The sequence below is a fragment of the Colius striatus genome, chromosome 13 (assembly GCF_028858725.1).
Source record: "Colius striatus isolate bColStr4 chromosome 13, bColStr4.1.hap1, whole genome shotgun sequence".
NCBI lineage: Eukaryota > Metazoa > Chordata > Aves > Coliiformes > Coliidae > Colius > Colius striatus.
The window spans coordinates 12,764,667-12,791,971 of NC_084771.1; the positions used below are offsets into that span (position 1 = coordinate 12,764,667).

Genomic DNA, 27,305 nt, shown 5'->3' on the forward strand with positions numbered 1-27,305 from the left:
TTATGTGATAGTTTAGTGTGAGGAATAGTCTTCAAAAGGGTGTGAAGAATCCTCTCCTTCCCATTAGTGGAAGAAGGAAGGCATGGAAAGGCAGGAAATCTGTTAAGGAAGTCTTTTATATCTTTTTTACTTGAGTGAATTTGACCACGGCTTTGTGTAAAATTGTCTTGAACAAGAAAGGCAGTTGCAAGGAATGTATCACCAGGCAAAATAAATACAAAAGTGATACATGCTATGTGAAATTATTTTCAGTTGACACACTTGGAGTAAGTTTGACTCTCAGATTTAAAGTATCTGTATAGATTTGACAGGCTAAACTCTCAAGATTTTCTTACTTTGTTTGAGCTCCAGTGCCTTGACAGAAGAGATAGCACAAGATGTTTGGGTTGTGACTCCTAAAAATGAGTTTCTGTGATAAGTTACAGATGTAGAAGACTGACAACGATTCCTTTGAGCCCCAGACACTTCTGGGGCTTGCTAGAGATATTCTGTGTATTTAGTGACGAATGTAACCACTTAATGAGCTGAATGCTCTGGGAGGTTTTAAGATTTGAACATGACTGCTTTGGAAACCTAAGTTGAACTGTAGTTTCACCTTACAGCTGCCAGAAGCTCTATCACAGTGTGGTGTTGGACCTGTTAAACACTGAAGTGATCAGTCATTTAAAAGATTATTGTTTTCCATTATCCATGGTCTTGTGCAGGTGGTAAACACAGCTGGTCTGGAGGAAGATGTTTGACTTGCATTTATCTTGATATTTAGCTTCTTGCACTCACAGTTCTCATGCTCCTCTGCAGTGATCTAGTATTCTCTATGCTTTTACCCCAATTGAACAGTGGTGCAGAAATCAGTGCATCTCTCCCCTTCCTTCCAAAAGCTGCCATCAGTTAAGTTGGACTCTAGTCTGACTGGTGATGTGTCCTGTCTCATCTCCATGCTATGTGGGTCATCAGGCTTCTCTGGTACTTCACACAGCTTTTGTCTAGAGCTTCCAAGTTCTTGTAGGTAAATGTTCAATCAAGTGCCTTTGCTGTATGTACGTAAGGCAGTGCCCCTGCACTGGGAAGGAATGTGCCTCAAGCACAAGCAAGGTACAGGTGGAGGTTTGCTAAAATAAAATATGTCCCTTTGTGCTGAAGAGTCCCTTTCTAGACTGCTTCTTTCAAGGGCCTCCTTCACCTTTTGTTCTTTAACAGAAGTTGTTGATATCCATGTAATCAAAATTATGAGAATTCATTCCCAGGAGGCAGAAGTGGGGAGTTGCTGTTGTACAGCAACTTGGTGCAGGAGATGGCTGAAATCAACCCAGTCCCTTCCAAGAATCAATAGAATGAGCTGATTGGACTGTCACCACTTGGACTCTCCCTCTCAGCACGTAATTTCTACTGTAACTGCCTCCTGTCAGCTAGTTCTGGCAGCAGGCAGCTGTGAATGGAAACAAAGCTGTTTCTCTGCTACCTTTGTCTCTTTCAGTGCTGGGCACCAAGCCCAGTGCACGTGCAGAGGACAAAAAAAGCAGTTCAAGCAGATGAATAATGCTAAAATTTTATCTTTAAAAGCTGCACAAGTCATGTTTTCTCAAGTTAAAAAGGGTGGAGGTTTTTGGTTACTGAGGTTTCTTTGTTTCCTAACCGAAAGAAGTGCTTGAACTCAGCCACTGACATGATGCTAACACTATTAAATATAAGAACATTAGCCACAGACATGACAATCAATTTATCAGGCACAAGGAAAGCCGATGTATCCTTTTTTTTTGCCTGCCATTAGCAATTCATTGCACCCATGTTCAGGAAAATGTTGGAAACTGGCCACGTCACACGATTCCAAGTGAACTTGTGAGTGTAGGTGAGTGCTGAGCTGCTGTCTTCTCAGACTTGTGTGCTGCTTTTGACTTGAATATTGACCAATGCACATTTATTTGTACTTTGTCAATGTCTGTTTACTTATATGTTTTCTCTCTACTCAAATGCATGATAGCTTGTTTGTTTAAGAACTACAATATTACCACAGTGCTTTGTTTTGCTGGGAATGTGGGAACAAACTGGAAGGCCATAGGGAACTGTTGACTAGTTCTGAGATGTGGTCCTGGAATCGTGATCCAGGGTCTTTACACTAATGGCTGTTGCTGCTTTCCTGGTCCTTTGCTCATAGTACTGGCCTGCTGCCAAGAGGCTACAGAAGCTTTTCAGTTCACATGGTTAGAAACAGGTCACTTTTTCCTGTGTATGCTGCGGTGACAGTAGTTCAGGCTTCTGTGTGGAGATCTGATGAGAATATAATGCTAAGTAAATGGAGCACGAAATACTGGTGAAGCCAAGTGCTGCGTGCAAAAGAAAAGACAAAAGGGAAAGGACCCAAGTACTTGTCTAAGCCTGTGGGTAAATTTTGCTTTAGCTGCAGTGAGTGATGATCATATGCTTAGAGCTATGCAAGTAAGTTTGTGCTTCCAGTAACTTAATTTGACTTGCATGGGGTTCACACGTAAGTTTTTAAGCATGTCCTTATATACTCTCCTGAATAAAGGCTGTCATCATATTATAGTCCTTAAATATTCCAGGTTCAGGGAGACCACTGGAGCTCTAATCCAACCCCCTTTCAGCTGAAACCATGTTCAGTTGGGCCTTTAATATCTCCAGGGACCGAGGCTCCCCAGTTGCCCTGGGTAACCTGTCCCAGGGTTTGACCAGCCTTGCAGTAAGTGCTGTCTTGTTGCCTTTCGTTCTTTTTTTCACTTATTTCCTCTAGTTGTATCTATAAATGTCCCAAAGCCATTTTGTCTTTTTAGTCTGACTGAGCTTTGCTTAGATGAACTTGACCGAGTTGTTCACTTCTTCACCAGGCTCTGTTTCTGTGGAAGGAACTGCTAAATGGTCTGACACATGGCTGAGATTAGTGACATCAGTGTCTTTAACAGTCACTTCATTTTCATCTGGCTTTTCAGTGGTTTTAGCCTGAGGCTTGAATTCATGGAAATCTCTGAAAGACCTTGTGCAATGTTTCCTCAAACTCAGCACTGCTGGAGCTTCCGCTCAACTGGTGTCAGTTCAAGGGTTCAACACTTGGAGGCCTCATCAGCTTGTACGTACTTGCTCAGGAAAATCTTCAACTTACTACAAATTCTCTTAAGTCCTCACTGAGGTCAAACTCTTTTGCAAGGTTACAGCCATTCCAAACTGCACTATCCACAGGGCTACTGATTGTACTTGGATTTGCTTTAGGGAAGTTTGTGAAAGGTGGATTTTGAGAGTGCAGTGGAGTTGCTTTTCCCCAGATGACATGGTGAGCTGGTAGGTTTTGTGCTTAAACCTGCAGTGGTGGTTTTTCTAGAGGTGAGCAGTGTCAAACGTGGTCTCTGTTTCATCACGTGTTCTAATAGCTGCTGGGGTTTGAGGAGGACATAGACTCCTCCAAAAATGCTTAACATTTCTCTAGTTCTGTCATCTGTCACAAGTGTGGGTGAGATTCTTTGTCCTTGTCACAAACCATGTCAGTATATTCCCAGTTACTATTTGGCTGTCTACTACCAATTTCTTCTGTAAGAAACAAGTAATAATTGATGAGTGAATGTGTTCATTGCCTTAAATTTTAAATTAGCTTTTCTTTTTCTCAGTGTCTTTGTCACATTGTCACAAACACCAGGTGTTTGTCAATACCCAGTATTTTTCCAAGTCAGGCTTGGAAAAAATGTGATTTCAGATGTGAAATAGGCTCTTTCAGACTAAAAGCAGAGCTGTTGAAGTTTGAAGGAGGAAAAGCTCTAAGGAACACTTCCTATCAATTGTTGCCCGTTCTAAAAATCATTAGATCAGAGGGACTCATTTCTGAATTCCAAAAATATGGCAGCTGATAAGAGGACATGCTTTTGGATCTTTGTGACAGACAGAATTAATCAGGCACTGGATGGGAAGCTGGTGGCTGCCTGAGGAGCAATGTTGTCCTGCTTTAGTGCTCCTTGTGCTTGAGACTCTTATTCTGATGTTTGGCCTTCCTGAGAGGCAGTTTTCTGTATGTTGTTTTCATGTCATGTGTTGTTCTCATTACTTCTGTTTTCCTTTTGTTTTCATGCTTAGCTCCAAAAAAACAGCTTCACTGTTCACTGGTCTTCCATGGCTCATAGCTCAGTTGAGTGGGAGGCTGATGGGCAGCTGACTGGCCCCAGCACCACACCAAGCTCGGGACCTTAGTAGGAACATTATCCTTCTGACTGGATAAACAAGAGGGGGATGCTGTAGGGATGACTTTATTTCTTGTCAAGTGACCCGTCACAGCACTCTCCCCATCAGCCCCTTGGCAGACACTCTGGTTCTTGGAGCTGGTCCTAATGTAGCAGACCAAAGACTCTACACAAAGTGTGGACCTCTGATCATTGATGGTGTGCTGGCTTGTGCTCCTTGCAGTGCCCAGCCTGCACTGAGGAGCTTCCCAGGCCAGAGCCTCTCCCAGCAGGCACGATGAGACCTAATGGTTTTACTTCCAGTAGAACCACAGCCCAGTTCATTGCAGTGTGGCCTCTGGAGTTGTTTGTTGGGAGGACTTGAAGAGGTTGGTAAAATCTCTGCAAGAATGTGCATGAGTGTGGGGACAAGGAAGTGAATCTCAGTGTCCTGCAGCTGGAATTGTGCAGCACAACAAATTTTTTTTTGCTTCATTTAAACAGATTTGGAAAAGCTTTGTGTTTGTGAAAATGGCTCATAAACTCTCTCCCTCATCTAAGAGATGTGTTAAAAATAAACTTCTACATTTGTTTTGCCTCTGGTGTGCAACATCAGAGCAATGTTTAATGTGAAATGGTGTCTGCTGTCCCTTCAGTGACCTGCTAAAAAACAGAACAATAACTGGCTTGCATGCTTTAGAAGACACAAATAACATTTTGAAGGGTTTGGCTCATAATAGCTGTATTCATTACCCCCTACAGATTGGCTCTTGGAGTCGAAACAGTTTCTCTATATGTTGTGTGATTTCAGCATGCCAACAATTCCAATGAGGTCCTGGTAGATAGTATTTAGTCACCATATGGCCAAGTACGTGTAAATTCTGTAAGAAGGTGACTACATGGCAACTTTATCCAAGTAAGTATCTTGCTCAGACGACACTACACCAAATAAAGGAAAACATTTACAAGTAGGGCTTTCCTGTATGAGTGTAAAGCATCAATCTATCTCTGTAATTTCACAGTTACAAGCTGTGGCGAAGTAACAAGGACTGTGAATTAAATTCAGTCCTCGAGTTCAATTCAGTCCTGAGCACCCTTTCCCTTCCACCTCCTTCCTTGCTTTTGCAGCCAGGATCCGGGCCCTCTGCACTCAAAGTGCTTTCCCATAGCCAACCGCGGAGGCAGGAGCTGTTCAGTGCCAGGATCGTGTCCTGCTTCCAGCGTGGCCCAGCAGGGGCCGAGGTCAGGCAGCAGGGCCAGGCGTTGGACAGCGCTGCGTGGAGAACAGACCAGCGCTCCCCACGGACTGGAGCCCAGCTGGGCACCGGGTGCTTCGGGTTGCATTGTTAGAAGGGCCCGGTGCCCGCGGCTGCAGGCTGCTCGTGAGTGAGTCCCAGCCCTCCCCGGGGCTCCGTCCGTCAGGGAGCGGTCTCCGCCGCCGCACGGGGCCCGGGCACCCCTCCCGCAGGGGGCTGTGGCTCCGCACCGGCCCGGGGGTGCTGCCGGGCCTCCGCGCTGCCCTGGCCGGGCCGGAGGGGTGTGAGGGCTGCACGGCGGCACCTGCAGCGCGGACAAAGCGGGGCCGGGCCGGGCCGCGCAGGGCCCCTCCCCCGCGCCGCCCCGCCCGGGGCCTCCGCCCGCCCCTGCCCCGCCCGCGGCTGCAGGCAGCGGCCCGCGCCCCGGCCCCGCTCGCCCCGCAGCCATCGGCGCGGGCCATGTCGGAAGTGAGGAAGTTCACCAAGCGGCTGAGCAAGCCGGGCACGGCCGCCGAGCTGCGGCAGAGCGTCTCGGAGGCGGTGCGGAGCTCCTTCGTGCTGGTGAGCGCGGGGCGGGCCTCGGGACGGGCGGGAGCCCCGGCGGTACCGCGGGCAGCGGCCCGGGGCTGGGGCAAGGGATGCGCAGGGAGGGACAGGAGGGAGCCGGGCAGGGGCTGGGGGAGCGGCAGAGCGGGGTCAGGGCTGCGCGGGGCGGGAGATGCGCGGGGCACGGGCGGGCAGGGCGCGGCCGGGCCGGGCGGGCGGTGGGGAAGCGAAGGGCAGGGGCGGGATGACCTCAGCGGCTTCCCCTCGGGTGCGCTGTGTCGCGCCGGCCCGCGCTCCACCCCGCTCGCCACCGGCCCTCGCCGCGCCCGTCCGAGGCAACAGGCACTTCTGCCGTCCGGGGTCGGCTGGTGCCTGTGTGGGGCGAGCAGGAATTGATGAGAATCTGCCTGCGCAAGACGTGGAGCAAACAGGTGACGGATCTCACCTTGCTGCGGGTGCGGGCAGCGTGAGGCCGGCAGATACCCGGGGCAGGACAGAAGGACACGGCCGGGCAGGGCGAGCGGGAGGCGGTGGCACCTCGGCCGTGTCGCGGGAACCGCGCGCAGGTGTCCGGGGCGAAAGTCACGTCCCATCACACGCGCTTCGCCCCTGCATGTGGGATGCTGCAGCAGGTTGTCTTTGTTGTGCTCGCAGCCGTGCAAACGTTAGCCGCTGTACCCTGGCTGGATGCTTGGGGCCGGTTCAGAGGCTCTCCGGGCTTTGTTGGATGTATTTCGCCGTTGTTCATTGGATTACTCTAGCACGTAATCAACTTTGCCCTTGACTTTGATGGAAGGTTAGTCAATGGGATCCACGGAAAGTGCAGTACAAGTTCAGTGAATAATTCCCGTTAGTTCTCTACCATCAGATGGCATGTGCTGTTAAACAAACTGAGGGTTTTAAACAATGCTTTTCAAAACAGAGTTTTCTTGCAGATATAATGATTTCTAAAGGAGAAAAAAAAAAAGCCCTAGTGATAATCCCATCTGATTTCCTAGTGCCATGACTATTGCTTCTGATGTGCAGTTGCTCAGGGATCCTTACAGGCTCCCACGTGATTTGCTTTTCCCTCTTTCATCAACAATACATAGGGACAAAGACTTTGTACAAGCTGATGGAACCTCTCATTAAAAATGAAATTGTATAGAACCAGAAGAGCTTTGGTTACTTGCAAATGGTTACTTGGTTGCTGTGCCAGGTGCCTTCTCTCAGAAAGAGAAGGGATGGGTGGGACTGCAGATGAAAATAAATAAATCCCTGACAGCAACCCAAAGGAGCCAGCAGAGTCCAGCATCCAGCAGCAACCGCTGTCTTTCTCATCCTCTCTGGGCTTTTGTTGCCCAGACTGACTCTGCCAGCTTCTCTCTGTGACAGATAAATCCCACCAGAGCTGTTGTGCTCCTCAGTGTGCTTGCAGCCAAGTGCTGGAGGAGGCTGAGGGCAGGTGTCTTTCATTCCTAGGGCTTGGCACAGTTTCCTGCTTTCAACAGTTCAGCAGCAAGGGATAAATCCCAGCACTTCTGCATCATTAGCAAGAGCCATAAAACACCAGTGTCCAGGGAGCAGGGAAGAAGGTGGCATAGGACTGTCTCACATGACACTTTGGCTGCCCTAAGTGATTAAGGATGAGGTTCATGCTTTCCAGATTGCTCCAAGAAAAAGATGGTTCCTTTCCATCTAATAGGTCATTGTTCTTGTGAGGAAGAGGTGTTTGTGTGCTGACAGGCTGTCAGGAAGATGGAAAGGGCATCCCAGGTGGGGACTGGTGGAGGGAGGGGAAGACTGAAAAGCTATAGTTTCTGATCTTGCTACCAAGGCTTGGCTCTGATGAGCTGGGCAGCTGCAGAGTGTGACATGAGCCTCTACCTGTCTGCCCCCTCTTTGCCAGGGACAGAATGAGGGACGCTGAAAGCCTCAGCACCAGTTGTGTGGCAGCAGGCTGGAGGCCCAGAAGAGATGGGGGTGGTTGACAGGTACGTGGGGAACAGGGGCTGGTGCTTGGTAAGTGATGGAGCAGGCTGGCAGTATGCAAGGTGTTGGGAGCTGTGCCTTTCTGGCAGTCTGAAGCAGGCTGGAGTGGCACTAGGGACCTGGCTTGACAGGATCCCATCCCCTTCCTGCAGCCTGGACACAGCAGGTGGTGTAGAGTCAACAAAATCATGTTCATAGTTTAATGCTCCTGGAGACCCTGGGGATGGATACCCTGCCTGTCCCTGGGTCATCCTGCAGGTACCTTGGCTACCTGCTTGCCTTAAGGCAATTGTAGCAGAAACCAGGGATATCTGTGGTAGTGAGCGTGGATTAGATGAAGGGTGGGGAGCTCTGCGGGTACCAGAGCGCACAACTTCATCCACAGGAGTGGGCACTGCAGGGTTTTTCAGTGCATAGGTTGAGTTTGGCATTTTGAGCATTTGAGGCACTCCCTTGGGATGAAGAACTGTCTGGAGTAAGAAGCCATTTGTAGTCAGTGAAAGAAATAGTAGTAAGGAAAGCTTTTAACATCATGGCAGTGGTCAGCTCATATGGAGCCATGATTTGTGTGTTAAAGGAGACGCATCTCCAGGCAGAGCACTGCACAGCCCGAGTGTGGTGTCTGCCACAATGCAGCTCAGAAACTGCTGTCCTAGAATCATACAATCATCATCCTGCAGACGCAGTGAAGCTCCTCGTGTCATAATTATGTTCCTGGTTTTCCATTTGTGCTTGTCGAGTGCCAGGTGAATGGTTCCTCTCTCTGGTTTGCAAAACTGGAGTGAAATTGGTGGAAGTTTGGTTGGTGACTTCTGGTAGGGCTTTGCGCCTTTGTGCTTGTGAAAGTTGGATATCAGCAGCAAAGGGAGGTTTTCCCTTTCCAAGGTGTCCTGAGGTACCTGTATCTCACTTGTTGCCCTTTGGACCAGCTGCTAGGATGCAATCAGTGCTGTTCCTGCCATGGTATAAGCAGAGCTGTAATCCAAAACTGTAGGCTGTGGTGGGGAGCTCAGAGGCACTTTGGGCCCCGTGGATGGAGATGGATAAAGCACAGCTTTCACCTGGGGCTCTTTTGTTTCCTCTTACTGCACTGATAATCCCAGCATCCTGACTGCTGTTGTGGCTTTACATCACATTCACGGACAGCCAGTGTAAGTGAAGTCTTACTGAGGAAAAGGAGTTCAGTGAGAATCCCTTGAAAACACATACAGCCCAGTGGAGCAGCACTGGGGTCACCACAGGCAGCCAGGGCATGTGCAAACCCTGGCTCTGTCTGTGTGCTTTTCTGTGCAGAGCTGTAGGGCAGATTGCATCAATTTCAGCTTTGAATAGTTCCTGATGTGTGCTACTGATTATAACTAACTCATGAATGGAGTTTTGGCAGAGTAGCTGACAAACAAAGTCACTGTTTAAATAAACAGAAATGTAGGGAAAGCATTAAATTGGCATTAAGCTGACACGCTAAAAGATGAAGGAAAATGTCAAGATTAGGTTAAAGAGAGGAACAATCAAAGCCTAAGCATGATAACTTAAATCAGAGACTACCTGCAGCTTAAACCTCGAGGTACCAACAATAAAATACCATGTTAGAAGTGCAACTTCAGAGCCAAAGTGCTGACGGTACCTGGGAGAGACATCTAGGCTAGACCTCAAGGAGAGCAGCCAGGGACCATTGGCAGTGGATAGACATGGGTGATTTTGGCTCAGACCTTCAGTGCAGTCTCCCTCCTCCCATCCTCTCCACACTCAGGTTGTTGCTGAGTATTAATGGGAAAGTGTGAAGCAAGGCAGGAGAAACCTGCAGCGAGGCACCACCTCACAGGACCCAGGCAGCCGCTGGAGTGTTGCAAGAGGGACCTCGGGATGCACATGTGTGCTCTGGTGTGCAATGCTCTGGTCTCATCCTTAACCCCATCTTGCTTTGCCCCTGGGAATGCTGGGGAGCATTGGAGAGTTGTATGTGAATGAGATCTGTAACTTTCGCCCTTGTGACACTGCCAGGAAAACAGCCAAGGTTCTGCCTTCTGCCACAGGACCTGAACCAGCTGCACGTGGTCACTTGTTTCCTTGGGTGGATTTAAGGACAAGGCTGACCCAGTTTCCTCTGTGCCTGCCCTCTCTTTGGCAACGATGTGACCAGCAGCAGCTGAACCTCTGTGAGAAGAGGCCCATGCCTCAGTTGCAAGTTTTCCAAAGTTGTCATTCTCTATGTAGTGACAGAGAAATAAAATGTGTGGGGGACATGAGATCAGAGGAGCAAGGGCTTGACAAAACCCAGACAATATGTTTTGGCACAGTGTTGCCAACACTAGTCATCTGGTTGCAACTTTAAGTCTCTTGCAATTAACTCTGGTTTTCTTTAGATTGTTTCTATACAGGTTAACTGGAGATATATAGAATCATTTTGGTTGGAAAAGACCTTTAAGGTCATCAAGTCAAACTCTGCCAAGCCCACCACTAGCCCACGGCCCTCAGCACCTCAGCTCCACGGCTTTGCAATATTTCCAGGGATGGGCACTCCCCCACCTCCCTGGGCAGCCTGGGACAGGGGCTGACAACCCTCTCAGGGAAACAGTTCTTCCTCATCTCCAATCTAAACTTCTCCTGATGCAACTTGAGACCTCTTATCCTATATTTACATTTGCTGCTTCAAGATTTACCAAGGATGCAGACCCAGAGCATCTTATATGAGAAGGAGCAACTGCAAAGGATTTGCCCCCACTTGAGTGTCAGCCAGCTTGGTGGTACATCCCTGGGCACCCCAAGGCACAGCTTGGTGGTACCCAGGCATGCTCACAGCTCTCAGCCACGTGAACTCCCAGCAACTGCAGCATGGGAGAACCTTTGCTTGCAAACAACCACATGGATTCTTGCCGTACAGAGGTATTCAAAGGGAGTGTCTGCTCTCCCGTGCGATGTGGTGGTGTGGGATGTGCTGCCTGGAACCTCACCGTGAGACGGTGGGCAGCGTGCCAGGAGAAGATGGGTTTTCTTTGATCCTGGCTGGGCTGGGGTTGTATGGGTGGCTCAGTTTCAGGGAGACACAAGGAGGAGATAAAAAGCTTCTTCACAGTGATATTAAGAAGGTTTTGACTGGAGGCAAAAAGGCATTTTGTTCTTTCTCTGGTTTACTTTTTTTTCAGCTTAAACCATATTATTAGTGTCTGAATTTATACTCATGCAGAGGAAATCAGCTTTCTGCATAGAATCTTCTCTTAATAAGCTAAATTCACTTTGATCAGTGTGAAGGCTCTTTATATGCAGCGTTTGTAGTGATCTCTGTGCTCAAGAGAGACACAGAATATGGGCGTGTTCCCCCTCGGGTGTAGCCAATATGCTGTGTTTGCATAATCTACACACAAAATGAGACATACATGAGACATGGGAGGAAATTCTGCCCCTGCCTAAGTGGGTGGGAGTTTTGCTGTGGGTTCAGCCGGGGCAGGTTTTGCCTGCTGCAGTTATAGGATGCCTCGGTGTTGGCTGCTGTGGCTCATTCAGGTAACTTCTGTGGAAGTGCTTATGGAGAGGTGGTTGCTCACAGGCGCTTATTCAAGGAAACACTGAAGTGCTTTCTTGAAATTAATCACCTCCTTTCCTGTATTGGAGTTGAATGTAACTCAGTGCTGGCTGAGTGCCATGGCATGGCCCTGGGCAGGCATGGAAATAGCCTGTTTTACTCTGGCCTCAGCACACACTGGTTGTTCAATGGATGGAGGGCACCATCTTACAGAGAGGAGCAAGGCCCCCAAGTACACTGTGCGGCTACTTAGCAAACCTCTGGCATGTCTCCTACCAACACTCAGTCCAGAAGTGATGAAGCAGTACCTTGCTCCCCCTTGCATGCCTGTGGCTGAGGAATGCGTTCTATAGCATGACCTGTAGTAGGTTTCTTGAGGGTTTTGGAGGCTACAACAAGTTTTGATGAGCACTAAATCATCCTTCCCAAGGCATCCTTTAAATATATGTGTCTTCCTGCATGTCATGGGAAAGCTCTAGGAAAAAAGCAAAGCATCCAGCCCTTACACTTGCTGGGCAAGGTCGAGAGTGGTTTGTTCTGTGCCAAGGACAGTGCTATGAAAATGCAGGTGTCCCTGCGTCGACAGCATCTGCCTCGACCTGCCACCGTCACTGCAGTGAAACGCCTGGAACAGATGGTGGGTGGTGGTGGCTGCAGCTAATGCCAGCAATGCAGTTGAGGATTTGGTGCACTCAAAATCCAGGGAGGGGATGGCTCTGGGGCTTTCATTCAGCCTCTTCTGTTGTCTGGTGATATTTGCAGAGACGCACCCGCCAGGACCAAGAGCATTTGAACTGGGGCTACCTGCTGTAGTGCATATTGTAGCATCCTTTTATACCTGTGGCCTGGGGGCTCTTGCAGCATTTCATTTAGCCCTTTCAACACTCATTTGTTATCTCTAATGGTGCAAAGGCACACAAAGCTTTTGACATTTCTGTGGCCTGAGAATGCAAGTCCCAGTTACACACAGCAGAGGAGCAGCAGCCAGGCTTGGGGCACACAATGCTTTAGCTTCCCTGATTAATTGGCCTCCCAACTCCTCTTCTGTCCAAGGAAGTAAAGAATAGTTGCATATGCCTTTGTGGGCATTGCTGTCATCTCAGAAATTCTGGAGTATTTTTTCCTGCCACCATCTCCTTCTGTCTCTTTCACTCCCTTAAAAAGTACAAATCAAAGCTCTCCCTTGCTGGCTCTTCTTTCCTTTAGCACAGCCCTGGCTTATCTTTACGGCTCTTTCCTGCCTCCTGCTGCTTCCCTAATGGGGTCAGGTCTGCTTGATCCTGACCCCTTTCTCACCCCTCTCTAGTTTCTTGCTGAAATGCAGGTTTTTTTCTCTCCCCTATTAATATCTTTTGCCATGGGGCTGTCCCTGGTGAGCAGCTGCTGCTGGAAGGACACCTTGCCTGTTTTGGTCCAGAGCATTCCCTGCTCCCTCATTGCTCCTGACATCTCCACCACAGCCTTCTCCCTTTGTCCCCAGGGCAGGGACACTGCCTGGGTGCTGCCAAAAAGATGACATCTCTCCTGTGGAGTGCTAGGACCTGGTCATGTCAAAGTGCTGTACATTGCTCTCCAAGAGCCATATATCTAACTGTCTTTTGGAGATGGTCAAGAGCCTAGGACATGGGTTGGAGCTGCACTGCAGTGTCTGTGTGGAGCAGGGCACATCTCCCAGTAGGTCTGCGGGAGGCCATGGCTCAAGGTGGCAGCAGCCCCTGTGCCTGCCAAGCCCAAGACTCTGCACCTTGGCCCTGAGAGGCTTGAGGTGGGATGGAGTTGAGGACTTGAGGGAAGTGTTGTGCCATCTGGAAAGAAGTGGAGGGGCACAGAGAGAGGAGAGGCTTGGCAGGGGCTGGGTTTATAGAATCATAGAATCATTTCAGTTGGAAAAGACTTTTAAGATCAAGTCTAACCCCTCCCCTCACATTGCCAAGCCCGTCACTAACCCATGGCCCTCAGCTCCACAGCTTTGCAATAGCTCCAGGGATGGGGACTCCCCCACCTCCCTGGGCAGCCTGGGACAGGGGCTGGCAACCCTTTTTCTCAGGGGAAAAAGTTCTTCCTAATATGTGATCTAAACCTTCCCTGGTGCAACTTGAGGTCATTTTCTCTTATCCTGTCACTCATTACTTGGGAGAAGAAACCAACACCCACCTCAGCACAACCTTCTTTCAGATAGTTGTAGAGTGATCATGTCTCTCCTCAGCCTCCTCCAGGCTGAACACTCCCATTTCCCTCAGCTGCTTCCCATCAGACTTGTGCTCCAGATCCTTCACCAGCTTCATTGTCCATCTCTGGACACAAGGAGTATTATGATGGGGCAGGTAGGAATGGCACAGTCAGGAGAGGAGAAAGTAGCTTCCACATCTTGGAGGGAGATGGTGGTACTGGCTGGGGTGGGCTGAACACTCACAAAGCTGGTTTTCAGGAAGACAAACCCAGCTGCCAACAGATAGATGCTTTCTGTGGCAGTTTGGGACTCCATGAAAGTTGCATTTGACTCAGAGATGTTTCCCTTGCAGTTCTGCCTCTGCCTGGGAAGCCCTAAGCGCTCCCTTGTCCCTTTGCATAGTGATGGAGCTTGTGTGAGAGTGTCTTCAGCTGCGGGCAAACTTTGAGGTGTTTCTGTTGACACCAGTATCACGTCAGTGGGTGGTTTGAAGCATTGCAGAGCCTGTCCACTTCAGAGCCCATCCACAGGCCATGGGGAGAAAAAGGTTTTAACTTTGCAGCTACCTGCACCTGCATGTGACGCCTGCAGCCCTGAGCCAGGGCACAGATGGGGCCGCAACATGCAACTTCCTGAGCCAGTTAAACCACCGCTGACATCTCTGGGGTTTGACTTCTTGCTGGGGGTGTTTGTTGTATTGCTAAGGCAACCCAAAACCATCTTCTGACTTCCTGCTCTGGTTTTTTTTCCCCTCTGTGTTGCTGCATGGGCTTGAGCCTCCGTTCGTGCCCAGCGGAGCCGAGGAGCGGCTGCGCAGTTGGCTTGGCCCTGCCTACAAGTGGCTGCTGGAGTGGAAAACAAGAGTTTTTAAGAGCAGGCAGGAAAGGGAGGGGTTGTTCTTATGTGCAATTAATTGCTTTAAGATGTTCTGAAGCTGGCTATTCTGGAGCTGGATGCTAAATATAAAAGTGATACTACATAAATAAATGATGAAATACCAGTGACATCTGAAAAGCGCTTTGGGATGCTCCAGTTAAGAACTTATATAAATAACATGTATTATTGCCATTGTAATTACTGTTTTCCTTTTTTAGCATGCCTGTGCTTACAGTATGCTTTGAGAAGTCCTATCTGGCAGAAATTCAGCTGTCCCATAGCAACCAGTAGCCTTTTGCCAATTTCTGTTAATACTGTTACTTTCAGAGGAGAAAATCAAAACTCTGCCCTGGTTTGATCTCTTTCATGCTCTGTGGCAGGTGCTCAGCTGGATGCAGGTGCAGCTCCACTGACACAGAGCTACAGTGATCCCTCCCTCTGCTCCTCATGCAGAAGGGCTGGATTTGAGCCAGGATGAACCTGTGCAGTCAGGGACATGAGGGACTTTAGACACTGTTTGGGGACTGGGGACATTGTGACAGTCTGTACTGAGCTGCCCCTGATGTGTCTCTCTCAGAAGCATTCAGGGATCCTGAGGAAGGTCAGAGCACATGGGACAAGAGTACTGAAAACAGTCTCAGATGCTTGGCCTCATTCACTGCCCTGTGCAGGAGCAGTGCTGGATCACCTCTAGTGTGTGCCTGTGCCAGAGATGGGCCATGCCCCCAGGCACCACTGACCTTCAGCAGTGCTTTTCCTATTGATTCTGCTTGTGTTCAAGGCATCATTTTCACCTCCTGGACGAGGGCTGGAGCAGCAGCACTGGTGCAGTTTGGCTGTGAACCCTTTCTGCTTCATTGCAATGCAGCTTCTTTCTGATGGCTGTTTGCTCAAGTAGTTATGCAAGAATCTCAAACTTTCAGGAAAAAAACAGGGTTCCTGGCCCCTGTGGCTGCAGCACTAAGTTTCAGAATGTGATCTGCTAAAGACTGTGGTGTGGAGTCCATTTCTAAGTAAGTGGAAGGGAAATGAAGAGCCATATGCTGATTACCCTGATTTCCTGTAATTTCTAAGCTGGTTTGAAGATGTTTCAAGGCCCGAATTAGTTTTATTTGCCAGGCCTACACAATAATGACAGGTAAATGTTGTATGTGTCTACAGTGACATCAGTTTTTTCACTGTTTCTTCAAGCCTTGCCCAGGCTGGTGTTTTCCACTGATGCTGAGACAAGGCTGATAACTGCAGACACTGCCTTTGTCACTAGAAAATTAGGCATTACTTTGAAAGAGGAGCTATCCAAGTTACAAAGTACTCAGAGTATGATCTGACTTTTTTAGTGCTCAGATGAGACTCTGCTGCTTCCTGAGGCCATTGAGGCAGCAGAAGATAGTTGTGGGTTGGTTAGATGCTTTTGCACAGGGCTTGGGTGGAGAGAAGCTCAGGAGAAGGGGGAAGGCTTATGCTCCGCTCTTTCGGATGGAAAGCATGAGTCATTTCCACTGCAAGTGTTTTCTATGCACTCCTTCCTTTCCTCACCACATGGCTCTGAGAGCTCCTGTGAGACACAGCCATCTTCATTTAACACAGAGCAGAGAGGGATGTAGCAGCTTTATGCTGTTTGGACCGTGCTCCTGAGCTGGAGCATGGCACAGACTGGCACATAACTCCTGTATGGAGATTGGAGCGTGGGGACTCTCACGCTGACCTTCATCTAGTGATGCACTTGCTGCCATGTCTCCTCTCCAGCTGCTGGTCTCCCTTTGCCCTGTGTACCCAATTCTGGGTGTAAAAGAGACAAAGCGAGTCCTGCAGCTTGCTGTGAGGTTGTAGGGGATGTGAAGGGAGAGTCTGCTTGTCTGGATCACAGCTGGGGAAACGTTCTCTCCAGGGTATAGCATGAGTACTGCAGGGGCAAAAGGAGATGCTGGGGTACCCTGCTGAAGGTATCACTTGTCTTTGCATGCATCCCTGTGTTGTGAGCATTCCCACAAGGTTGTGCTGCCAACTTCTCTGGGATGCAGGAGATGGGTGAGCAGGGGGTGAGGTGCAGGCTGGTTACCCTGAAGCAGACAGTGCCTGTAGGGTCCTGGGAGCATCACTCTAGAGCTGACAGGAATGGGTTTGGAGGCTGTTTTCCCATAGGAAGGCTGTGCAGAGCATTGCCCTGAGCCTTGTTGGCACACAATCTCTCCTTGTCAGGCCCCTTCTCCTCATCTCATCCTTCTTCCCTGTTGCTCACGAGGCTCCTCTCCCCCGTCTGCAGCACACAAACTCTTTGCCATCCTCCCTGTCCCCATCTCCCCACTTTTGCAGCTGCACAGCCCCAGCCTTCACACAAGCCCTACTTCTCATGACATCACCTCTGTGGTCACCGGTTTGCAGCATGGTCCCATCTCAAGGTGAGTAAAACCCAGATTCCCCATCCTACCCGCCCTGCACCACCTTGGATCAGATCCTGACACCCTTTCCTCTCCTGGCTTCTGCTGCTTTTCCTCTTAAGGAGGTTTTCCTCCCTTGGCTTTTCACAAAAGGCTCAGTGTGTTTGTGTGTCCATCTTGCAGCCCATCTTCCCTGTCTCAGGTGCACATGTTTCCCAGTTTCAAGCTCAGTGTTTTTGTGCCTTCAGCACTGCCAAGAATCCTCTCTGGGCATTCCTCTTGTGTTTTTAAACTTCCTTTTCTCTGGCCAGTGTAAAAATAGCTTTGGCCTGCTCATACCCATCTTTGTTGACTACTTTTCATCCTTGTGGTTTTACCATAGCCTGTCTCTGTGCATCTTGCTGAGCACCCTACTGTTATATCCAGCTGAATGCTGGGTTTACAGCAAGTTCATGGGCACAAGCTCCCCATCACCTGGTGGGAGCTGCTTCACTGCCTCCCTTCTGATTTCCTCCCAAAATGTGGCTTTGCTGAGAAGCCCACAAAGCTCTTGGCAGTGGCAAGGCTGCATCGTGTTGTGAGTGCTGCCATGTATGCTGACTCACACTGTCTCCTTGCTTGCCTTTCCTCCTCCATTTCTGTTTCCACTTCTTTCCTTCCTGCTGTGCAAAGTGTTTGGGGCACAGACTTATTCTGGCTTTGCACAGGGTTGTGGTGACTTTGGGCACTGGACAGACAAGCTCAGAGTTTCCCACTTTTCATTGTTCTTTATTGTGCCCAAGTTCCTGGAATGGTGAATTGATGTGTGAATCTCGACTTTTTAATGGAAGCTCAGTGACCTTCCTGCAAACTTGAGTTAGAGCATTTAAATGGGATCAGAAGGCAATGCAGGAACTGGGGGCAGAAAAAGTGAGGAGTCACTTTCCTCAAGAGTACACAGTTTGAGAGAACTCTGACCTGAGATTTTTTAATCTCTGGCTTTGGAAAAGCTTTTCTATGGTAGAAATTCCTCAGTTCCATATGCGCATACAGGTTGCCAAATGAATTTTCTCAGTTCCCACTTAAATTCTCCCATGTACTGTCAAATTTCATGAATAAAATGAAAAATGAGGAGTTGTCTTTGCTGTCTGCAAGGTACCTTCACATTCCAGATGGCACATTGTTGTGGCCAGCCCTGGAAGCAGTGTGATCATGGCTAACGTGTCCAAAGGGTAGCTGGATGCTTCCTTCTTTCCTTCACTTTAGCTTTTAACCAGTTGCCTAGATTGACTTTGCCTTCAATTTTCTATATATTCCACCCACCTGGTCCTTTGGGATTTGTTGTAAAATTTGGTCCTTGCTAAACTTTCCATCTGTGTGCATTACAGAGTTGCAATAGATGGGGCAGAAAATAGGCTGTAAAGTGCTCAATACATTTTGAGGAGCAATCGTACAGTCTGAGACAATGCATTTATATGTACACATTCTCTCTCTAGCTACTCTGCAAGTGCAGAGTCCTGTATCTGGGGAGGAACAACCCCATGCAGCAGGGCAGACTGTAAGTGGCCTTCTGGAGAGCAGCTCCAGGAGAAGGACCTGGGAGTGCTGGTGGGCAGCAAACTAAACATGAGCCAGCAACGTGCCCTCGTGGGCAAGGAGGCCAATGGCATTCTGGAGGGCATCAAGAAGAATGTGGGCAGCAGGTTGAGGGAGGTTCTGCTCCTCCTCTACTCTGCCCTATTGAGGCCACATCTGGAGTCCTGTGTCCAGTGCTGGGTTCTTCAGCTCAAGAGGGACAGAGAACTGCTGGAGAGAGGCCAGTGCAGGGACACCAAGGTGATCAGGGGATTGGAGCATCTTCCTTATAAGGAAAGGCTGTGGGAACTGGGGCTGTTTAGTCTGGAGAAGAGAAAACTGATAAGACCTTATCAATACTTGTAAGTACCTAAAGGGTGGGTGTCAGGAGGATAGGGTAACACTTTTTTTCTGTGGTGGCCAGTGACAAGGGGCAATGGACATAAGCTGGAATGCAAGAAGTTCCACTGGAACAGGAGGAGAAACTTCTCTGGTGCTGAGGTGAGGGAACCCTGACCCAGGCTGCCCAGGGAGGGTGTGGAGGCTCCTGCGCTGGAGGTTTCCAAACCCCCCTGGACATATTCCTGTGCCCCTTGATCAAGGGGAACCTGCTTTAGCAGGGAATTGGGCTGGAGGAGCTCTTAGAGGTCCCTTCCAAACAGCACCATTCTGTGAAGAACCATCACATTTAACATTGGGATCACTGGTGTCCCTCTAGCTGTTTTATGAGGGTGGCTGGGTGTCAGACACACTGGGTTGAACTTTGTTTCTGAGGAAGTGAGAAAGCCCCATGTCCCGTGTTGCTGCTGAAGCCACGAGTGTTTCAGGGGAGGGCAGGGAGGGGATGGAGCAGCGAGTGTGCGCTGCCCTCGGCACTGTGAGCAGCCCCAGGAGCGTGTGGCGCAGCTCTGGCTCCGGACTGGGGGCTGTGCTGCACGTGGCTTCCTCTGTGCCATGGGAAACGTGTGCTGGCAGCCAACGTGGGGCTCGTGTCAGCACACAGGGATGAGCAAACAAGGGAAAACTGAGCCAGACCAGCTGGGTTTGCCATTCTCTTCTCTGGATATTATTTTAGATGAGAGCCAGCCTGAAAGGAGTGAAAATACAAAAGCTTTCTGGTAGTTTTCCTTTGGCTGGTGTTTTTAGAAAAAAAAATCCTTGACTGAAACATTTCTCCATCACTTTCTGAACATTCACATCACTTGGATTATACTTGTTGTAATTCTGTGAGAGAACAGTCTCAGGAAACTTTCATCAGATACTCATAATAAAAACATTGGCACTTTTGTATGGCATACAAAGGCAGGACACTAGAGGAGAGATGGCTACTGTTCAGACAATAATTTAAAATAGAAAAGGCCTTTCCTGTACTTCCCCACATGAATATCTCCAGCTGTCATGAACCCTTGTCTATAAAGTAAATATAAGGGTTTTTTTCTTAAGCTTTGCAAATGGAGACAATATAATCTGTCTTAAGATTTTTCCCTCTTGATAAATGGGTACTCCCCTTAGCTAAAACATTTCCTTTGCACTATGATGATTTCTGTCCAGTGGGGTTTGTGCTGGGGCTGGCAGAGTGTGGCAGGACAAGCAAGGCGCTGAGGATGAAGGCATTTGCCTGTGCCAGGCTCTTTGTGCTCACACGCGGCTAAAGGCAGAGCCTGGCGTTGGTGTTTGTGGGCATGTTTCTGCTGAAGTCCTTTCATTGAATTTCCTGTTAAAATGCCAGCCAACTTGCTTGCTGGTGGAGATTCAGTACTCTAATAGACAGGCTGTTGTTTCGCCTGTGCCCTTCTCTGAGTGGAGCATCGTGACCCAGCCTGGATGGGGGCTCGAGTAAAGCAGATGACCCTTTTTCTTGTGCTCAGTGTGGCCCCATGCCCTGGGGAGCAGCAGTCCTGGGGCAGAAGCAGAGGGACAGAGAGTGCAAAGTGTTTTTAGGAACATGATGGTGTGCAGGGCTTGAAGCAGTGTGATTTTGAAGAGATGTGAGTGGAGTCATCTGGGGGGAGTACACTGCTCTCAGGTTATCTTTGGATTTACATGGTGTTTGTTTATGGTGTTCCACTATGAGGGCGCTCCCAGGGGTCTTGGTTTCTATCCTGGTGCAGTGAGATGTGAAGCTGCTGTCCCATGTGCTTGTGGTGCTGCAACCACAGGGGTCACAGGAGAAGGCAGCTCACCCCAAACTGCCCACACTGCTCTTGTGCAAGATGTCAGAGGAACTTGAGGAGCATCGCAGTGCACCCACTGCCTACCCTGGCTGAGCAGCTGCTGCGTGTGTGCCAGAGAAGAGGATGGCTTTGACAGCACTGAATGGTTTTCCTGCAGAAATGGATTGTTTTTGTTGCTGGACTGGCAGCCTTTCTTTGTACTTGGATATTGGCTTTCCCTGTGGAGGAATTTGTGGTTTCTAAGACTCTAATTGCTTTAGTGTAATAGTTTTTCATAATGACTTTGGTGGGTGCCATCTGCTGCTGTGGCAGCGCTGGGCAGCGTGTGGCTGAGCCCTGGATGTGAGGACGTGTGTGCTTTAACCAAGCTCGTCAGGAAAACTAAGACTTTGAAATCTGATTTTCAGGGCTTAAAGCTTTACCTCCAGCCTTGTTGGGACACTGGGCACTGGGATGGGCCAAAGGGCAAGAAATATTTGTGACAGCTCCATCCTTACTCTGAAGGTCTGTTTGCAGACATGTGCATGCTGGGCAGCTGGCACGGTTTGGGATGGATGGAGGAGTCTGTGTTTCCCTGATGGCAGGCAGGGGACAGGCCACATCCCTTTGTGAGCAGCTGTTTTGCTTGCATACAGCTTGACCTATATCTTTTGGCTTCACTTTAGAGATACTGCTGTGCTTCCTGTTGTGGCCTGTGACAGCCTGGCCATGTCGTGGGTGTGAGCATGGCTGGTGTAACAGCGTGCTGCAGGTGACAGAGGGCTGCTGTGTGCTGAAACAGGGAAATCACATGGCTTAGCTAAGGAGAGCTCCAGGGGCTGCATTTCTAACAGCTCCAGGGGAAAAATGCCTGTCTGTGGGTGCTGCAAAGCCTGGGTGACAGCTCTCTACAGCCACACATCCCTTAACTCCTGGAGCTCTCTGGGTCATTTCCCAAGTGTCGCAGGACTCAGCATGGCCTCACAGGATAACAGATCTCAAAAGCATCCTGCACAATGTGCTTTGTCCAATATCACTAAAACCACAAGAGTGGAAGGGCTGTAGTGAGTTATTTTCAGGAGCTTTTTCATGTCTGTGGTGGGCAGTGCTGCATGGGATTTGAAGCCTCTCATGTGAGGATGTGTGATCCTTTTCAGTCCTCATCCTTTCATCATCATCAAATCTCACAAGGGTCACTCACAGGACTTTGTCTTACTGGTCATCAGAGATTTCAAAGCCAGAAAATAAGTGTTATCAAAACTCCAACTTTTAAAAAGAACAACTTTAGAAGCAGAGTCCCAGTTTCAGGACCATGTTACAAAATAAAAAAGGACTAAAAATACTCTGTAATCACGAGGCCTGAGTTCTCTATACCCAAAGCCACTGTTTGATGCTGTATAGATGTGAAAGGCTCTTAGAGGGAATCTGATTTACCATTTCAGCTGCTGCTGGGGTGAGGTGAGCTAGGGAGTTGGTGTAAGCAGTGCTGAGGCTCCTGGCTCTGCATTAACCAGCTTACGCTGCTGAGCTGTGCTGGGATTGCAGCAGCCATGAGCAGTGAGAAGAGTCAACGGACAGGTCGGCTGAGAGCTGTGTGCCTGGTCTGTAGGGCCCTGTGTGGTCTCCTGGGGTGGCCCCAGACCTGCAAATGGGAGAGCAGCTCCTGAATGTCCTCTTAATTCACATCATTTGCAAAGCTTGACAAATTTTCAGAAGTGTTACTCTGAAATAAGGCTAGTGTTTCAGATGATTACCCAGATCCAATTAAGCATTTAAACAAATGCGACTATGTGAGAGAAAATGGGTTCCTTTTCTCCATCTACCTGTTGGGCTTTTGGGACTCTCTTTTTCAGATGGTGTCTGTCTTTGTTTTTTTGTGAGATTCCCATGCAGCTCAGGTGCTGGATGCAGGAGCAAGAGGCTCTCCATGTGCACTGAGGCTAGCAGCACCCCCATGCCCCAAATGCCCAAAAATCCAAAAAGGTACTGGTGTATGGAGAGAGTATCACCACACAAAGATTTTCTGCAACATTTCAGAAAAGGATTAAACGTGATTAAAATATGACTATCCCCAAATAGCTCCTGCTGGGGGCTGTTACCCCTCATGTGACAACTGTCTCCCCAAAGTCCCAGCACAAGCTCCAGTTCCACGCAGGAGGTGCTCATTTGTCATTAAAGCAAAGCCCTGGCTCAAATTTGCTGCAAAGGGCTTGAAGACATAATGCAATCCAGAGACTCAGGAGTCAAAGGCAATAGACAGAAACCCTTTGGCAGTGGTTGTTTTTGGAAGAGCAATGTTGATTTCTTGGCTTATCTCACATGCCACAGCCAATATTGAGCTGTTTGTATGCTTGGTGGTGTGGCTGTTTACCCAGTGGTGTTATATGCTGCTAAGCTTTTGGTTTGGTCTCATTTTCTTAGGCTGCAGGTTTTGCTGTCTTCAGGAAGAGATCTTGTACCAGTCTCGTTTTTAACTTGGGATTATGTGACCAATTTATCCCAGCAAAACCATTCAGCTGGGGAACAAAGTTTACTGCTGATGGAGAAGCATCCAGTGTTCCTCTTCCAAGGGTGGAGACCTCTGATGCACTGTCCTGCCGAGGCATGTGCCACCCTGGCATCACATGGCTGCTGGAAGGGTTTCATAAGCACTGCCCATGGCATGGCCAGGCATCACAGTTTTGGTCAAGTTTCAAAACAAGGCAAAGCTGATGTATCAGAACTTCCTTCTCATTTTATGATGACTGTTTATATACAGTCACCAATTTGCTTTCGATGTGAAGTTAAATTTCACAACCACAGCACCAAGTGTCTGACTGCTGCTTAGGACATCTGAAGCCTAGGGCTGGGCAGCTGAGGTGACGTTTGCCTGCTTCAGGACTTGTCCTTGTGTTTTCCTCACTTTTTTTTGAAGCCCAGGTTTCTATGGACAAAAGTAATGTGATAGCAAATGTAATAGTTTTCAGTCATGATTGCAGGGATTTTGAAGAGGTTCCTCTTGCCTCCCAGAAACATTAGTGAGAGCAAAGCCAGGCCCCAGATTTTTCTAGCTTTCAGCTGTGGCTGAAGTGTGATTTATGGAGAGAGCTTCTCTGCCTTTCCAGAGGGATGCTGTGGAAGTCCTAGCAGCTGGCTTGCTCTCATCTCACCAGTGGAACGTCCTCAGAGAGGGCATGACTCTCCTCAACCCCCATAGCAAAACCAGCTTTGAGCTGATTGGAGCCAGTGTGAGAGGCAGTATTTCTTCTGAGTTGTACGGGTGAGCTGCTCAAATGTAAAGATGTTGAATCTTGCAGCTGTTAAAGCTGTAGCCAGTCTGAAAGGATTTCTTGCTTCATTAAGAAATCGGAGACTGTGTGTAGATGAGAGCAGCACAGTGCTTTGTTTCTTCCTGTAGCTTATTACCAGGCACAAATAACTTAACCCTGCATTTCCCTCTCTTCAAAACATGCACATGGGTGGTTGCCTGCAGCACATGACTGTCAGATTGCTGAGTTAACAAGCAGTCCACTGCTAACACAGCTTGAAGTTTGAAGTTTGAAGCCCAGGGCTGCCCAGGGACGGTGTGGAGGCTCCTTCTCTGGAGGTTTTCAAAACCTGCCTGGACACCTTTGTGTGTGACCTGATCTAGATGGAACCTGCTTTGTCAGAGGGTTGGACTGAATGATCTCTAAATGTCTCTTCCAACCGCTACTGTTCTATGATTCTATGATTCTAGGCTAAATTAAGCACATGTTGCTAGTTACTGGTTATCTAATAGATTATGTATATGTAAACTTTGTCATATTATGTTTTTCCTGCAGGAAAAAGCCAAAGTGATTGAACCTCTGGACTATGAGAACGTGATCCTTCAACGCAAAGTTCAGATCTACAGTGATCCCCTCCGGGATCTGCTGATATTTCCAATTGAAGATGTCTCTGTGAGTTTACACTGGCTGTTTCTCATGTTTGAGGCTCATTCATCTCCAGTTCTGCTTACCTTGGAAAATTTCTGCTGTTAACTGTGTCAATTTTGGCTGTGTAACTGACACATCAAACTGAAATGACCCACTGGCGATTTGGGCCCACTACATTTATTTATTTAAAGCAAATATCAAGACTTGAAGACCCAGTTTGCACTGAAACCATATTCTCCTTTTCCCTGCAGATCTCAGTCATCAGTCGACAGAGAAGGACTGTCCAGTCAACAGTGCCAGAAGATGCTCTGAAGAGAGCCCAAAGTCTTTTTGTCAAAGAGGTAAGGGCCAAAGTCCATGGCTGCCTTCAGCACTTTCTGCCTTAGGCAAGATGCTCTGCTGTAGCTTCTGGTCTGTGAGGAGGCAGATCACAGAGTTCTTCTGGTGTGGGAAGCAGTGGCCGCTGTCATACTGGCCACACCAGGTAGTTCTTGCATGTGCCTCTTGTGCACTGCTGCTTCCCAGTGGGTTTTGTACACAGAAAAAGATTTGTGGCTTTGCACTGCCTGCCTGAGCTGCAAAGTGCAGGTGTGCAGCAGGGCAGGGAGTGTGTTACATGGAGTATCCCAAGTGCCATGGGTTTGTTATGTAAAGTGCTGCTCTCTGGGAGCATTCCCTCCAAGTGCAGTGGAACTAATTGCCAAGCAATGGTCGGTGTCAAGTTAGAGGCCCCACTGCATTTCCGAGGGCAGAAAACCCATGCTTTCAGGAAAGCAGTTCTCTCCCAAATCACTACTCCTTTTTTAAAGCTTTGAAGTGATGTAAATGTAAAATCAGTAGCTGTGTGGCAGGCCAGATGCTGTGTGATTTTTGTCTCTGTGCTGAAAAGGTCTCTTAGGAAATTCAGTATTGCAAGGCAAAACAAGTGAAGCCGTTTGTTCAGACCCTTTCCATTTGTGCTTACCTCACCCAGCAGTCTGTAACCTTTCAGACCCATGCATGGTTTTGTTTTGCTCTGTGTAGCTTTCAAAGAGCCATATTGTTTTCCCTTCAGTGTATTCGGACCTACAGCTCAGACTGGCACGTGGTAAACTACAAGTATGAGGAATACTCAGGAGACTTTCGGATGTTGCCATGGTAAGTGTCGTGCTGCCTTGGAATACTGATGCATGGTCACAGAGCAGGGGGTTGATCAGGCTTAGGAGACATAGTCTGTCCTTTTCCCTGATGCCTGTCTCAAAAGCAGCCTCCCCTCCAGAGGTGTGTCACTCTGGAGGTTAGAGAGCTAGAGGTTCACATTATCACTCAGCTGTGTCAGGGAGATACTGACAATATTGCCAGCCTGGATTGTTACTTCACCTCTCATTCACCAGCATGCAAACAGCCCTCTCCATCTAGCATGAGGACAGACTGCAGTCTGGGCATGTGGCAGGATAATTAGTGTTGACAGTGTCTGCTCATCCCGAATCATGAGCCTCCTTGTCCCCCTGGGCTGATGTTCTCTGTGTGCTAGACACAGTATTCCCATGCTGAGTAGATCCTCTTTGTGCCCCCTGTCACTGAGATGTTGTTTTACAACTTTAATCCCGTGGTGCAGTATCACTGTTAATGCTGGCAATGCTGGAGGGTTATGTGTAATGAGTAATAGGACACGAGGAAACAACCTGAAGTTGCACAAAAGGAGGTTTAGAATGAGGATTGGGAAGAACCTTTTCCCTGAGAGGGGTGTCAGCCCCTGTCCCAGGCTGCCCTGGGAGGTGATGGAGTCCCCGTCCCTGGAGCTATTGCAAAGCTGTGGAGCTGAGGTGCTGAGGGCCATGGGTTAGTGGTGGACGTGGGAGTATGAGGAGAGGGGTTGCACTCAATGATCTTAAAAGTCTTTTCTAACCAAAATGATTCTATGATTCTGTGTACTCTGAAATGCCAGGCTGTGCTGGTGATTCTAGCCCCAGAGCTGATCAGGATTTTCAGACAGGCATATATATCTTGAGTTCCTGATGGGTTATGATTTTCTCAGTGGTGGCACCTGCTCTGCTCTCACTCTGTCTGGACCCCTGCTCAGGCTACTCCTGTGCTGCCAGCTCATTACATGCTTTCTGTTGTTAATTGGCTGAAATGGGTCTCATCTGAGGACTTCATGGGAAAATGAAACAGCAATGGGGCAATGCTGTTGATCAGGTCATATGGAAATTTTTGAATAACCTTGCAGTCTGATCTTGCTTCTGTTTTGGCAAGATGGAAGATAGACTGGCCTGCCACATCTCTGTGTGGCAGAAGTGCAAGTCAGCACAAACTCTGCAGAATCAGACAGCTAACACAAGGAAAGCTAATTACATATTGCTTGTGCTTAATTTCCATGAAATGCACTCAGAAGTTAGCTTTCTACAGCTGCAAGGGGCTGTAGATCTCTTGTCCTCCTGCATAAGACACATTTCAGCACTGCTGTGCTCTGTAGCCTGCAGTTTGGCTGTTGCTTCTGGATTTAGCAGCAGCTGCTGACTCAGAGGACCTTTGTGTCCCAGTCACTAAAAATGAAAATGTGTTGTGATTTCAGCAAATCCTTTAGGCCAGACAAGATTCCAAGCCATGTGTTTGAAATTGATGAAGACTTTGAAAAGGATGAGGTAAGGAGATTGATTTTTTTTAACATATTCCACTCTAAAATCTGTTAAAAAGGTCAGAACTCAGTTCCCAGGAATGGTTTGCTGTGAGATGCTTTGAGCCATGAAGATGGGACCAAAACTGAGACAGTGATTTATTTTGAAGTATGACAAGATAATCTCATGGAGCCAAGAGTCTCCTAAATTATCTGGAAGATTACCTATAATATT

At 48.5% G+C, this 27,305-nt stretch overlaps 1 protein-coding gene across 3 annotated transcripts in view; it reads left to right on the forward strand.

Annotated features, from left to right (window-relative positions):
- The first annotated feature begins 5,822 nt into the window (after positions 1–5,822).
- DOCK11 (dedicator of cytokinesis 11) overlaps positions 5,823–27,305 on the forward strand; it is an 85,132-nt gene continuing 63,649 nt past the window's right edge. For all 3 annotated transcript variants that reach the window (XM_062007069.1, XM_062007071.1, XM_062007070.1), the window contains exons 1-5: positions 5,823–5,971; positions 24,382–24,498; positions 24,726–24,815; positions 25,529–25,611; positions 27,029–27,098. In XM_062007069.1, coding sequence (XP_061863053.1) covers positions 5,870–5,971; positions 24,382–24,498; positions 24,726–24,815; positions 25,529–25,611; positions 27,029–27,098 — 462 coding nt within the window. In that variant the 5' untranslated portion in view covers positions 5,823–5,869. The remainder of the gene's footprint in view (positions 5,972–24,381; positions 24,499–24,725; positions 24,816–25,528; positions 25,612–27,028; positions 27,099–27,305) is intronic.